The 15567-nt window shown below is 38.9% G+C and overlaps 1 protein-coding gene across 1 annotated transcript; it reads right to left on the bottom strand.

Annotated features, from left to right (window-relative positions):
- Nucleotides 1–173: 173 nt before the first annotated feature.
- NDUFB6 (NADH:ubiquinone oxidoreductase subunit B6) lies at nucleotides 174–11426 on the bottom strand. Its single transcript, XM_082613940.1, has 4 exons — nucleotides 11130–11426; nucleotides 8695–8787; nucleotides 3776–3820; nucleotides 174–352 (listed from the first exon to the last, which is right to left on the bottom strand). Exons 1-4 carry the CDS (start codon nucleotides 11307–11309, stop codon nucleotides 284–286), a joined length of 387 nt encoding a protein of 128 aa, XP_082470066.1. The 5' UTR covers nucleotides 11310–11426; the 3' UTR covers nucleotides 174–283.
- Nucleotides 11427–15567: the final 4141 nt, after the last annotated feature.

Genomic DNA, 15567 nt, shown 5'->3' with positions numbered 1-15567 from the left:
TATGACTAAAGAATTTTCTACATGCTGTTTTCCAAATTAAAAATGGCCAGAAAAAGTAGGTGATTGCCCATACCATTTTTTTAGCATGTCCAGTTTTTACTTATTGTTAGATAAGTCAAAGAGTCTCAAATTGTACAGAGAGAATCGTACAGTTTGGGAAGAAACAGACAACACATATCTGAGTAAACTTTATTAAAGTTACTTTTCCAGAAAATAGATTCAATAAGTGGTAATGTAGCAACAAACTTGGGCTCAAACACCTTTGAAATTTTAAAAGTAATCTTCAGTGATGTTGATCAGGAAATTCTTTCATTGGTGGGATTACTTCTCCAGTTTCCAGAATTGTATCACCCTAGAAAAACAAAGATGCATTAGTGAAAAATCTTGTCTACAGAGGTGATGGTTCCATTTGGTCAGACCTCATCTGGAAAATCGAGGTCACTTCTGGCATTCACACTTTAAAAGGGACACAGGCAAAATAGAAGCTGTCTAAAGATGAGCAACCAGTATTCAAAATCTTAAGGTATAAGGGAGAGAATAGGGGAAGTTGCACTCAAAAATGACTAGAAAGGACATGAAAGTTGTCTTTACAAAGTGATAAAAGGATAATCTTTATTTGCTTGGCCCCAAGAAATAGAAGCCCTAGAAAGCTGCAGGTAAACATCTTCACTTCAATATAAGGTGGTAATGTATTCCCAGCAACTGAATGTGTTAGGCAGTCACCAGTTTACCATTTGGCTCAGAATGGCTATTAGAAACAGAATGCAAACTTTCCTTGGGCAGCTGGTTCAGGTGTCTCTCCAAACCTAGATGCAGTGTGTATGGCAGAATGGGCATGGACTTTAAAGCCAGAACCAAGTAGTGTGAATCCTGGAACCCTCCACTGACAAGCTGTATAATTTTAGGCAAAGTACCTAGCTTTAATTTCAGCTCTCTGTTTAAGACAGCAGGTTCCATCAGCCTGATAGTCCATGAATTGACTTAGTAGAGTAGAATTATCCCCATCACCACCTACCATTCCCTGACCTGCTACAGCTCAGGACTGTATAAACTTGTATTATGTTTAAGCCATTATATACTTGGGGGAAAACTTGGTACCACAGCTAGCATTACCCTAACATAGAAATTAATAACTTGAAGTGGTACTAATGCTGCTGTAATAAAAATTGAACCACATGGCACTGGCTTAGCAGTGGGGCTACAAGGACACTGGCATTGGAGGCTATAAGATGGAAACAAAAGGCACTAATAACTTAGAAGCAGACTGTCTAATGAACTTGAGGTTCTAGAAGTACCTGAAAAAACGTTATAGTATGTGTTTAACTACTAGTGGCTGCCTTAGTAATGTATTTTAAGAAACATAAGCTCAGGTAAGAAGTGGCTGATTTGAGAGGAGAAATAAAAATAAGAATCTAAAATTTCGGGACCTTGCAATATTAGAAAATCAGATCGATTGTTTCTGAACCTCTAAATAGTAACAACACTGAAAAGATTCTGAGAAACAGAAGCCCAATAAAACTCAGTAAACAGAGAGACCCAGCACCGTGGCAAAGATCAGACTGAAACAAAGGTAGCCTTTAACTAGAGTGTGTTTCTGGTGGCCTCCACATAGCTGCCTCTCAACTGAGTTGAGAGAGGCAGTAGAATAAGGACAAAGAAATGAAACAACTTGATAACTATGTATAGAAACCACAGATACTGGCATGTGGGACTGACTAGAAGCAAAAAGATTAGACTCCTACCAAGTATTTTCCTTTCCATGCCTGCCAAATGTGAGAACTAGATGGTCAAAGAAACCAAACATACAGACAATAAAAGCCTATGACTGCTTCTGATTAAAACAACCTCTGGCCCTCAAACTTCTGTGAGCAGGAGGTAGACTTTAAAGGCTGTACAACCCTAAGGAGGGCATACTTCCCAGTACTCATTTTAGATGTGGTCTAGGTTGATGGTGGAAAAGAAAGAATCCCCCTAGACTGAGCCAGGGGCCAGGAAGAACAATGAACAAAGGTGTTCTTTCCAGAAGCAAAATCAGTTCCTGTTCAAGTAACTTCCCACACACAGGGGTTAGGAGGCTTTACAGTGTTTGACCACTGGGGTTTCAGAGCCAAGTGACTGCTATGCTGTCCAAATTCCATCGCTGAATAATGGGCGTGGTTGGGAGGCAAGGGATACAGTTCACTTGCCATTGATCCTCAAATCTCCAAGAGAAGAATCTCCAAGAATAATCCTGATGGATATTACTATACATCATCTGAAGATCTTAGGTTGCAGTGATGTAATGGGACCTTGGGGTTTCTCCCTAGGAAAGGGACTTGTGTTACATGTGTGGGAAGAAGGAAGCAAAGAGCTATTTGTTGACTAGAAGGATACACTGTGGCAGAGACTCCAGGTATGGGAGGCTGAGAAACATAAAAAAGCAGGAAGACATGTGGGATCATGAGACTTGAGTTCTGGCCAACAGGACATGAAAAGAAGTGATGTAAGCTACTTCCAAGCTTAGACCTTAAAATCATCCCCTGAGACATCCAGCCCTCTCTTTCCCTATGATCTTGGAGCCTCATAGTCCCAATGGCCTCACTATAATTGTCTGACCTATGCTAGTCTGTGATGTCAATAGAAAATAAACTTTTGTTAAGCCACTGAGATTTGGGGGTTTATTTGTTACTGTCTATCCTATTCTAAGGTATGTACAGATGAGCATTCTTCAGGTCTTCAAAGGGGCAGCTTCTCAATGGTACAGAAACAGGAAAGAACCACAGTGGCAAAAAATATGGAAGTAGGAGAGATACTATGGAATCACTATATGGTCTTCTAAAGAGGGTCCTCCTTCTTTTCCTTTGAACAGTAATGGCAAAATAAACAATAAACAAATGTATAAATGGAAGAATAAATAAATTACCTAACTTGTTGAAACCAACAAGATAATTGAGCCTACCTAGGCCCTGACACACATCAATTATACACAATGAAATATAGAAGAAATCCCCTACTATTTTCTAAAGCAGAATTCCAACTGGAAGAGTTAGCCAATTTTGGTAGTTCTCCCTAAAATTCCCTTCTGTTGCAGTCGTCAATGGATTATTGTGACCATGTCACGTGATAGAAGAAAGAATCCACATCGAGTTTTGTTTTCTAAAATTATATGACTTAGAGATTGATGGTAGTTCATTATCTGTGACTAGAAATGGAACAAGAACATAACATGTATTTGACTCTGCTAACCAATAACCTCACAAACAGCTAGTAAAATACCAACGGACTAATAAGTAATCTTTTAATGATGAAGACTTATTTTAAATTAGGATAATAGCCTACATATTCATAACATAAAATTTAAAGCACACATTGACATTATAAATTCACAGATGGAGAGGTTATGGTCAAACTGCCATAGGAAATGATAGTTCGGAAATAATAACAGAGGAATTTAGTTGCTGTTACAATGCTCAGGTATCTGCACAGGCTAGTGCCCTAAGTCCTTAACCCTACGTGAAATGGCACCAGTGAAAAACTGTTGGTACCTTCAATTCACTTTAGGACTACAAAGGTCACACAAGCTTTACAGCCAGGGTGAAAAGAAATGTGCCCATATCCCAGGTTCAACTGTAATTGCTACCTCACATTATTTCCTCCTATTTTTTTTTAAGAATATACAAAACAGGCACTTAAACTTTCAGTGAGAAGAAAGGAGAATTTTAGTCTAATGATCACTTGGGAAAGGAAAGAGAAATATAATAAACAGAAGAAAAACCAGAGATGTTTTAAGACTTACTGGGAATATTCTGGGCTTCCTTTCAACGATGGCATACGGTTTTGTCTGCAATAAAAGTAATGCTCTGTTAATTATAGTTTTAGAGTTTCTTCTAAAATAAAATAGATCATATCCCGATTTTTTTTCAGTAGAAACGCTGGCACCAATTTTTTTGCCTTTTTTTTTCCCTCATATCCCAAATTTTTAACTTAAGCCCCAAACTTTCACTAAGCTCCAGACTCATACATCCGATTATTTACTTAAGATCTCTACTTGATCAAACAGGCATTGCAAACTTAATCAGGTCCAACACTTAATGTCCCTCAGTGCCAAACTCTTCCCTATCTCTGTAAATGGCACTTTCACTCTCCTAGTTACGAAGGCCCAAAACCCTGACTCCTCAGCAGGAGGAGATTTTATCCTGAATCTAATTGCTTCTCACCACCTCTAGTACTACTACCCTTGTCCAAGCCTTTATCATTTTTTCACCTACTAGTCTCCCAGCTTCCGCTCATGCCCTCCCTACAGTCTATTCTCCACACTGCAGGCAGAGTAGAGTGATTCTTTCAAGATGCATCACTCCTGTTACTCCTCTGCTCAAAGTTTCATAATTCTTACAAAAAAAGAAAAAAAGCCAAAGTCCTTGCTGTGATCTCTAAGAACACGATCTGGCCCTTGGCTACCTCTCTGATTCTCTCTCTCTCTCTCTCTCTCTCTGAACTGTAGCTGCAGTGGCTCCTTTGTATTAATACAATCAGTTAGGCCTGCTTGTGCCTCAGAGCCCTTATGCTTAATGATTCCTCTACGTGAAATGCTCTTCTCCTAAATACCTGCTTGGTCCAGATCCTCATTTCATTTGTGTTTTTCAAATAGCACTTCCTCAAAGAAGCTTAATAAAAATAGCAGCCCCTGTCATTCTCTAGTCTTTTACCCTTAGTTTTTCTTCTATAGACTTATCACCTCCTATAACATTATATACCTCTTTGCTTATCTACTTATTGCCAGTCTCCCTAAACATTTCATGAAGACAGGAACTCAATCTGCCTTGTTCAGTGCTATATCCCTGTGTTAAGAACAGTGCCTTGCACATAGGAGGTGCTAAATAAATGTACTTATTAAGCATACACATCTGTACAAGATAACACCAAAAAATTTAAAAGATTATTGGCATGATGTAAGGCTCAGGCAAATAGGAGCCAAAAGCAGGAGAGAAACTCAGAATACAATGTGAGGACATTCAAATGTCTCTAAAAACTGTGGCCAGAGGCAAGAAGATACTGAAATGTCTTCAGAGAGAATGTTAAATTCAATTAAGCATAAAGGTATTAGCTGAAGTAAACTGGGTGCAACAGTAGAGGATGCAGGCCTAACCAAACCAAGACAAAGAATAAGGTAAAAGAGAGACTTTGGGACATCTACTGACATAAAACCTTTAACTACATCCATCTGTGGCTCAGGAAAAATCACCTGGAAGTATGAATCCCTCAGATAAGCAGCCATATTAATGTCTTGAATTGTCAACCCAGTAACTGCAGCTTGTTAAATTTTCTTCTCTTAGGAGATAAGTGTTTTTTCAATCCTAGAAATATTTAGTTAAATACAGATATGACAAGGTAAATTAACCCAGGGTATAAACAGATGAATGTCAAATTTAGTAAGTTCTGAAAACACTGGGACAATCCATATATTCTGATATAGAGTATTTGTAATGTTTAAGATCATCAGGCTATTAGAGATTCTAAAAGATTAGTTTTAGGATTCTAGTTAAAATGCATAATTGATTTAGATGTATGATTTTTAAGTTTAAAAAGATTTTCCTTTTTAGGGTCATTAATAAGTCCTATAAATACTTAAAAATAAAACTCGACTTAATTTGAGTTATTTCTTCCTGAAAAAGTATCTTCTGGCTTCACTTTACTTTTTCATTCCTGTTATCTCTGCCCTACCAGATTCTCATCAACTAATATCTACTAAACTGCAACATCCTCCAGCTGACTTGCCTGATGTCAATACTTTCCTCCCTCCAATTCACCCTACATATCAATGTTTTTTATGTTTAAATATATCACTTTATCAACTCACTCTCCTATTTAAAAATGGAAAGCTAAAAAAAAGGAAAGCTTCCCACTGCCTACCACGTAAAGTTCAACCTCCTCTGCCTAGCTTTCAGGAGCTTCCATTTATTTGTTCCACCCTACTAAGCCAAGAGACTCGCAGTTCTAGGCAATCCTATCTTCGGTAAACAAGACCATGCTAACTACTAACTCCTTGTTTTGCTAACTGGAACAGATTTTCTCCTCCATACTTTTACCCAAATCATACCTATCTTCCAACTTTATTATAAACTCCTTGAGGTCAGGAATTTCGTCTTATATATTCTTTCCACAGCAATAAAGGAAGACATACTAGGCATTCCATAGTTGATGATCAACAGAGGTAATCTTAGTGAAGAAAACAAAGGTGTTGTCAGCAATCAGAAATTTAAAGAACCCACACAGTCAACAGAGAACAAGTGACATAAGAGTGAATTTTCTGAGAACCCCAGTTATTTGTTTCACTCTCCTTTCATCAGGCTACAGGAAAGCAAACCTCAACTGGATTAGCTACAATTTGTTAGGCAGTCCCAAACTTTTTTTTACTGAATCACTTCATAGTGAATTGCTGACTGGTTTATTACTTTAGTGTGTACTTCCTACAAATAAGGACAATATTCTTAAAATAATCACAATACAGCCATCAGGATCAGGAAATTAACATTGATATATTAATACCTTCAATCTAGTCTGAAGAACCCATTCAAATTTTATCACTTGTCTCCATAACTGTTTGGAGTTATCAAAAAATCCCCCCTTATATAACCAGTTCTCCATCCATCGTGTAGGCTGTTTAAAGTTCTGACTGCCAATGCCATCTCTTTTTTTTTTTTTTTGACGAAGCAGATTGTGCCCATGAATCAAGTTCACATTTAGCTGACAAGTCCCTTTAGTCTTCTTCAATCTGGAACAAATCTTCCATGGTTTGTTAACTTTCATGATCTTGACATTTTTTAAGGTAACAAGCCAATTATTATGCAGAAAAGTCCATCAATTAGATTCAGCTTATACATTTTTGGCAGGAACATCGCAAAACATATTGTTTTCTTCTTATTGCATCCTATCAAGTAGTACACAATTTCAGTCTGTCCCATTATTGGTAATGTAATTTAGATTCCTTGATTAAGATGATGTCTGCCAGGTTTCCTCCATTACAAAGTTACTCTTTTTCCCTTTGTAACAAATAAGTATGTTGAAGGTAGGAATTTGGGGATTAATTTTAGCAACTTTTGATGTTCCCTGGCTGAATAAAATATTACTATGATGATTCTCAAATGGTGACTTTTCTTGTCCATTTCTTATTTACTCTACTGTACAAAAAAAAAGCTTTCTCTTCTATCCATCTATTAATTAATTTATATGAGCATGGACTCATGGATTTGCATTTTATTTATCCAGCTGGCTCTCATCTATTACTATCATTTATTTTGCTGCTCAAATTTGTTCCAATGGGAGTCTTTTCAAGCTGACTCTGTCCTTTTGATTCATCTCCATCATTCTTTGAACACACTTCTTTACTTTCTGGCACAAGCTCATCTTGTACTTTCCCTGCCCCAGCCCTGGAATCAGCCATTTCTCCGAGGAGCTCTGGATCCTTTCAGTGCAAAACTGTATTTAGAAAGTAAGCCCAGCTGCTAGATGTGCTAGTTATTGATACCATGGGGTAGCAATGCTCACAGGCCCTATCAATGGAAAGAGCTAGGTAAATCTGCATTTACAGCTATAGTTATTTCTGTATTTATCAATACATACTAAAAATCATGAGTCACACCAATACTTCCAATTCTTCCATTCCAGTACAAGGTTTTCTCCCTGTATTCCATATGCATAACTCCCTTTTCTGACAATGAGAATTCAGGGTTCCAGTATCATCAACATATGTTCTCATTTGATCAACCTTCCTGTATATAACCAATCTCCTGTCATCTCCACCACCACACTCCAGTATAAATAACCTCCTTACCTCATTCAGATTCTGACACTTTACTTTGGGTTGCCAACTCCATCATTGCCCCAAACCACACTCCTTCCTGATGCCTTCCTCCCCTCGCTCAGGTTCCAATATCCTACACCAGGTTGCTGACACTGCTGCCCTCCAAACAGGTACACTCACCAATCCCCTGTCCCCTTACCCACTCAGCAACCCACTCAGGATCTAAGCCTCCTCACTGGGTACAAGAATGCCCTCCTCACTCTTTGGGTTACAAAACTCCATGCTGGGCAACTACCACCACTCTCCCTTCCATGCCACTCCCCAAAATGCACTCCTTCCTCAGCCTGCCTGGGATTTAACACCCTACACCAGGGTATCCCTAGCCTTTAAAATATGGCAACAGACTCAATTCAATGCAAGATCTTTCAGTGAAAAAAATTCAAGCTTTTGGACATGCTGAATTCTAAAGAAAGTAAGTTGTGAAAAACCAGACAGAGCATAGGAAAAGGAAATGATGACAAGGATAACCTTTATCTATTGTGAATTTTATCTTATACCAGATCTGTGCTCAAAAAAAAGGAGCAAAAATTATTTTCTCCCTTCCAACTCAGGACTCCGAGTTTGCACCAGTATTATTAGGTCAACTACATTTCTGATCATTTAAACATTGTTTCATGAGGAAATGCAATTCAAGTTGTAAACAACTAATATAAAGATCAACTTTTTGAAAAACCATACATTACCTAAGTTTCATTAAACCTTTTACCTAAAAGGATTCAAAGTAATTCAAAATCAGTTATAAGTGGCAGATTATTTCCACTAAGTAGAGCCAGGTAAGGCATAGCCACATAGGAAATAATTTTGTACAATATTAAAAATAAATTCTGAAAAATACATACTTAAAGCACACTTACATTCACATGATATTTGAGATAATAATGAATAATCCAGACAGGGATCAGTACATGAGTAAAAGCAAAGATACTGTGTCGGTACGTCTTATAGATCTGGGGGGAAAAAACATACACAAAATAGATATCTTATTTTTTATACATTTGTAGCAGGAAAAAAAAGCATCAGTGATATAAAAATATCACTATTATTGTAAAATCTCTAAATGCTACGTATTTCCATGTAGTCTGTAGCTAACCTCATACACCGAATATTCTTACTAAACATAGTGCCTGCTAGGTGACACCTACAGAGTTCAAAGCAAAGGAGGCTTAAGAGAAGCAGCATTTTGCAAAACTATAGTACTGTATTTATAAATGTTTTTTAAAAGACTTCTAAAAATACCCTTATTATAAGTTTGTTTAAGATAAAACATGGCATAAATAATGAAATAATTCTAATCAATTTAACCAGAGTAATCAGAACTACAGAATTTTCAGGTAAAGTCATTTCCCTAATTTATCACTTTCAGATACCCATAATCAACAACACTTGTATTATTCTAGCTGTAGGGCAGACAACCTTGAGTGCACTAATGCTGGAAAAAGAATATTTTACATACTGGGATAAGGGTGTTCCAAGCTCACTTTGAGGTGCCTTCAGACACAGTATTTTTTAAAAGAAAGGCAAAAGACAGCTAAAAATGGAACTTTTCCATGGCAGCCAATTTGACTGAAACAGACCTATCCTGTCAGGGAAAAGACAATCTAGATTCTAAGTGTTGTAACAGATATGATTACGAAAGAAAAGCTTCCCTGGTGGCGCAGTGGTTGAGAGTCCGCCTGCCGATGCAGGGGACACGGGTTCGTGCCCCAGTCCGGGAAGATCCCACGTGCCCTGGAGCGGCTGGGCCCGTGAGCCATGGCCGCTGAGCCTGTGCGTCCGGAGCCTGTGCTCCACAACGGGAAAGACCACAACAGTGAGAGGCCCGTGTACCGCAAAAAAAAAAAAAAAAGTTAACTCAAAGTAAGGTAAGAGAGATTTCAACTAATAATAATAATATTTTTTTTTTTTTTTTGCGGTACGCGGGCCTCTCACTGTTGTGGTCTTTCCCGTTGCGGAGCACAGGCTCCGGACGCACAGGCTCAGCGGCCATGGCTCACGGGCCCAGCCGCTCTGGGGCACGAACCTGTGTCCCCTGCATCGGCAGGCGGACTCTCAACCACTGCGCCACCAGGGAAGCCCAACAAATGATTATTTACTTCCTTACATCACTGGCTGACGGGTGGGATGTCAACTTTCAACCAGTGGTTGCCAAATCAGTTAAGTAATGCCAGAGATACAAAGGGTGAGAAGAGAGAAGATTTGAATTAGAGTTTAATTTTACCATCATAAATAAGTATCTAATACCACTTTCTTAGAAAAATTTGCACCAGACTTTGTAGCACAATAAGATACACATGGATTTCAAAGTGAACTTCTTCAATTCCTAGCCCTGGGACCACAGGTAAATCACTGAATTCTTGCAGGTCTCGGTTTCCACATATTTAAAACGAGGATTAGGAATGGTTTCTACCTTATGGAAGTAAAAATAAATAAATAAAGTAACACATGTAAAACCCTCAGCAAAGTGCCAGGCACAAAGTAAGCACCGAAGTGTTACTTATATTATTACCATTACTATTAGCCAAAGTTGCAAGGAATTCTGAGATACAGCATTCATCATTCATAATTGATGTGATTTAATTAACGACCTCAAGAAAATGTCAGGAGACCCTGAAAATAAAGACAGCACTTGAGTGAGTGATTTTCTGCAAAGTCCAGGAATGGCATTCTTAAATGAAAGCGTGTGTTCAACGTACGTAGTAGCGGTTAAGAAAGGGGGCTCTTGAATATGACTCACTCAGCATACCAATAGGACCCCTTCTATTATGGTCATTACATAGAGCTGTATTACCAGCTAGAGGCTCATTGTGCCTTCTGGTAGTCGAGTGCAGTGTTAGTTGGTCTCTATAATCTCAACCTCAAAAATCAGACAAGTGTCTTCAAATACTAAAATCATTGAATTTTAACTCTAGTGAATCCTTGGCCATCATTCTGAGGGAAGGTCTCCACAGTCAAAAGAGAACCAAGCCTGCAGTGTCCTGTAAAACCCAGGCGAAGATTCGCCTCCTTCTCATCACACTTGACAGCCAAAGGGCAAGACCATCCCGAAGCCATACAAGCTCCGGACTCCTGACTCCTGACTCCCAGCCCATGATTCCTGGGACCAGAGAGCGTCCCAGCTAAACCTAAGTCTTGGTAGAATCTGATTCTCCCTTGGGGAACTACCGGAACTTTCGGGGGTAGAGCGAGTCAGTCCCTAATGTGGCTACAGTGAGCAGGCGTCCCAGCAGCCAGGCCGGGGACCGCGACGGGGCGGGAGTCAGGGTGGGTGTGGGAGAGGGCCGTCACTCACCACATTCTTCCAGGAGGCCCCGTCCTGCAAAAACTTATTCCAGAATTGCTCCATAGGCCACACCCTCCGCGGGGGCAGCACCGGTTCCCGGGGGCTCAGCTCCTGATCCTTCAGCCATCGCCTTCTCAGCTCTCGCAGCTGCTGCAGCCGCAGTTTCTCGTCGGACGTATACCCTGACATGTCGCCGCTGATACCAAGGCAGCAGGATACGGCGCGCCCCCAAACCAGGGTCTTGTCACTTACGCGCGCTCCCGCTCTGCAAAGCGACCTTGCTAGGACGCCCGGGAGCGGCGCGCCATTGTGACGTCACCCCGGTCCTGCCTCCGAGCGGCTCCAATCTGCGCGTAGTGGCTGGGCATGCGCAAAGCCCTCCACACGCCTTCCGGGTTTACTGGCCCAGATTACCAGTGGCGGCAGTGACGCCTCAGTTACCGGATGAGGAGGGAAGTGATGAATGAGAGAAAGTATGAGAGCTCAGAGACTAGAGGTTCTGATAAGGAAGAACTGGTGTGCTGGGAGTTGGAAGCGTGCGAATATGTGATTCAATGAATGTGACGTCCAAATGCAAAATTCATTTGCCTCTCCACTTCGCAAATCCTCTTCCCGTGACCTACAGAGTCTGTGGAGACCCGTTACATCTAAGTTTAAACCCCAGACTTGTCAGTGACTGGTAAGGTGACCTTGAGCAGCTGTCTCAGTCTGTTCCTTCATCTGTACTGCAGAAGTAAAAAGAATCTCAATATCCAGCAGAATTATACACATTCACACTTTGAGCCAGCAATCCCACTTCTAGAACTCTATCCTAAAGATATCGTGGTAAAAGTATGTGCAAGACTATTCACTGCAGCACCATATGTAATAAAAAATTGGAAATTGCCCGCAAAGTTCCTCAGTAAATGGCTACTTGAATAAATTATGGTAAAATAATGCAATGAAGAGCCCTATATACAACTGGAGTGAGCTCCTGAATACATATATTGTTAATTGAAAAAAGCTGTGGAAAGAAGTGTATAGTATACTACCTTTCATCCAAAAAGGGGAGGGTGGTAATAATACTAAAGTATATATATATATATATATATATATATATATACATATACTAAATATATCTAATAATACTATATATATATATATATATATATATATTTGCTTAAAGTTTAAAAATAACAGAAAGGAAAATTACTGACTTTTTAAAATGTTACTTGTAGGGAGAGGAAGGCAGTAGGCTACAAGAGACAGAGATAGAACCTAAACTTCTCTGAATTTATAAAAAGCAGCCTTTAAAAATCAAAAGAAAAAATACATGGGTCTAACTGATCTGCTTGTTGGCATAATTTCAAAAACACACACCATTTCAGGTAACTTTAAACCATCAAATTACTGTACATCCATAGAGAGATATAACTCAAAGAAAAAATAACTAAAAAAAAAGAAAGAAAAGAAAGAAGTCAAACTGTTTTAAGTGATCATATTGTTGCTAGTGATGGTAGTGGTGCTATTGTTAATCTGACACTGAAAATAAACATTTATGCCGGGACTTTTGTTATGGGAGAAAGGAGATACAAATGTAAATTGTATGAGTTTAAGTAAAAACTCTGTAGTCCTAAATTTGGACAGGAATAAACAGTATTAACTCATGATGTATTTTATCTTTAAATAAATATATAATTTTATCTTAACTCTGCCTATGAAATGGCCTAAAAACTATGGCCAACCCAGTAACCATGAACATCTTTAGCTCCTAGATTGTGATCTCTAAATACCATTTTCCATTAAAAGGAACCAAGACTCTTTGGAGCAGTTCTCAAAACATTTTGCCCCCCAAATCTCTTTAAATTCTTAAAATTGTTGAGGGCCCCAAAGAGTTTTTATTTATGTGGGTTATATCTATTGATGTTGACTGAATTAGAAATTAAAACATTTAAAAATAACAAAGTATCTATTAACAAAAATTACTTAGTGAGAAGAGTACAATTGTTTTACATTTTTGTAAATCTATTTAATGTCTGGCTTAATAAATGACAGCAGAATTCTTAGAACTGCTTCTGCATTCAATCATAATATTGCACATCATGTAACCTTTGGGAAACTCTGTATATATCTGTGAGAGAATGAAAGTTAAAAAGGGCAAATAGCCCTTAGTATTAATATGAAAATAATTTTGACCTCACAAACCCCATGAAAGGATCACAGGGACTCCCAGGGGCTCCCAGATCACACTGTGAGAACCATCACCTTGGAGAAATAGCTAATTTCAGGTTCGAGTTAAGAAATATAAAATAAGCCTGGAACAGCTTGTCTTAGCAGGAAGCAGGGAAGTTTTTAAAGACTAGTAGGGTCATGTCAAAAAGATTCAGGAGAGAACTTCAATAGACTTACGTTGGTCAATAAGTATAGTGACTTCAGTGGAATGAAAAATATCAAATACATTCACATACATAAGTTCACGATTTTTTAAAAACTTATTGGTCACTTCTTGATAGTGTTAGGGAACCAACTCATTATTTTGAAAACTGATATGTACAGGAAAAATCAAGCATTTTTCAGTCCTCTTTATATCTTAAAGTAACATCTTAAAGTAACAAAATAATTGATGAGGGGAAATTTATTCAAAGGAACATAAAAACCTAATAAAAGAAGAATGGATGCAGTTAGAATATCACTGTTTTGCAACCGTTGGTTTATTAATGAATCAATGCCCCTGATTATCAGGCAGTTGACATCCCAAAAAGAGAGCAACTGCGCCCCCTGGTGGAAGACTGCCTCACTGCCTGTGAAGTAGCCTTGCCAAACAAAAAATTGAACTTGAATCTGATCAAGTTTCTCAATCTAACCACTCATTTAAAGGAAATATAGGGGAGAGAGAAACTCCTTATATGACACCAAAATGATACATTCAGACAAATCTAGACTGTAGAAACTTCAGACACGCCAACTCAGTTTCTTAAACAAAAATATATGGAGGGGAAAGAGAAAGAGAGAGAACCTATAGATTAAGAGAAACAACTTAATAAGAAAACAAACAACCCAATTTAAAAATTGGCTGAAGACCTTAACAGACACCTCACCAAAGGAGATATACAGATGGCAAGTAAGCATATGAAAAGATGCTCCACGTCATACGTCATCAGGGAAATGCAAATTAAAACAATGAAATACCACTACACACCTATTAGAATGGCCAAAATTTGGAACACTGACAACATCAAATGCTGTGGGAGAGGGATGTGAAGGAACAGGAACTCTCATTCACTGCTGGTGGGAATGCAAAATGGCACAGCTACTTTGGAAGACTGTTTGGAGGCTTCTTACAAAATGAAACATTCCCTTATCATAAAAGCCAACAATTTTGTGCTTTGGTATTTACCCAAAGGAGTTGAAAACTTACGTCAACACAAAAACCTGCACACAAATATTTACAGTAACTTTATTCATAATTGCCAAACTTGAAAGCAACGAAGATGTCCTCCAGTAGGTGAGTGGTTAAATAAACTGTGGTACATCCAGACAATGGCATATTATTCAGTGTCAAAAAGAACTGAGCTCTCAAGCCTTGAAAATACACGGAGGACTATTAATTTCATACAGCTAAGTGAAAGAAGCAAAGCTGAGAAGGCTACAACTCTATGATTCCAACTCCATGACATTCTCTAAAAAACAAAACTATGGAGACAATAAAAGATTAGTGGTTGCCAAGGGGGTGGTGGGGACATGAACAGTGAGAGCACAGAGGATTTTTAGGGCAGTGAAAATATTCTGTATGATACTATTATAACGATGGATATGTTATTATACATTTGTCCAAACCCATTGAATTCACAACACCAAGAGTAAACACTGGGTGACTTTGGGTGATTATGATGTGTCGACGTAGGTTTATCCTTGTTTAAAAAAAAAGTACTGTTCTGGTGAGTGGTGTTGGTAATGGGGAAGGCTACGCATGTGTGAGAACAGGGGATATGTGGGAAATCTCTATACATTTCTCTCAATTTTATTGTAAACCTAAAACTGCTCTAAAAAAATTTTTTTTTAAATGGAGACAATGAGAGAAATTTGAACACTACCTCAATCTTTTATGATATTAAGAAATTTCTGTTCATTTTTATGGGTGGTGATATTGTGGTTATATTTTTAAAGGGGAGTTCTTATCTGTTAGAGATACCTTCTAAAATACTTATGAATGAGAGGATATGATGCCTGAGATTTACTTCTAAATAATGGAAGAGGGAGGAAAGAAGTATGGCGGAAATAAGATTAGTAATGAGAGGGCCTCCCTGGTGGCGCAGTGGTTGAGAGTCCGCCTGCCGATGCAGGGGATGCGGGTTCGTGCCCCGGTCTGGGAGGATCCCATATGCCGCGGAGCGGCTGGGCCCGTGAGCCATGGCCGCTGGGCCTGCGCGTCCGGAGCCTGTGCTCCGCAACGGGAGAGGCCACAACA

Source organism: Mesoplodon mirus (assembly GCF_964341445.2).
Source record: "Mesoplodon mirus genome assembly, chromosome: 1".
Classification (NCBI taxonomy): domain Eukaryota; kingdom Metazoa; phylum Chordata; class Mammalia; order Artiodactyla; family Ziphiidae; genus Mesoplodon; species Mesoplodon mirus.
Note: the sequence above shows the minus strand (reverse complement) of the source record. Positions and strands in the feature narration are given on the sequence as shown.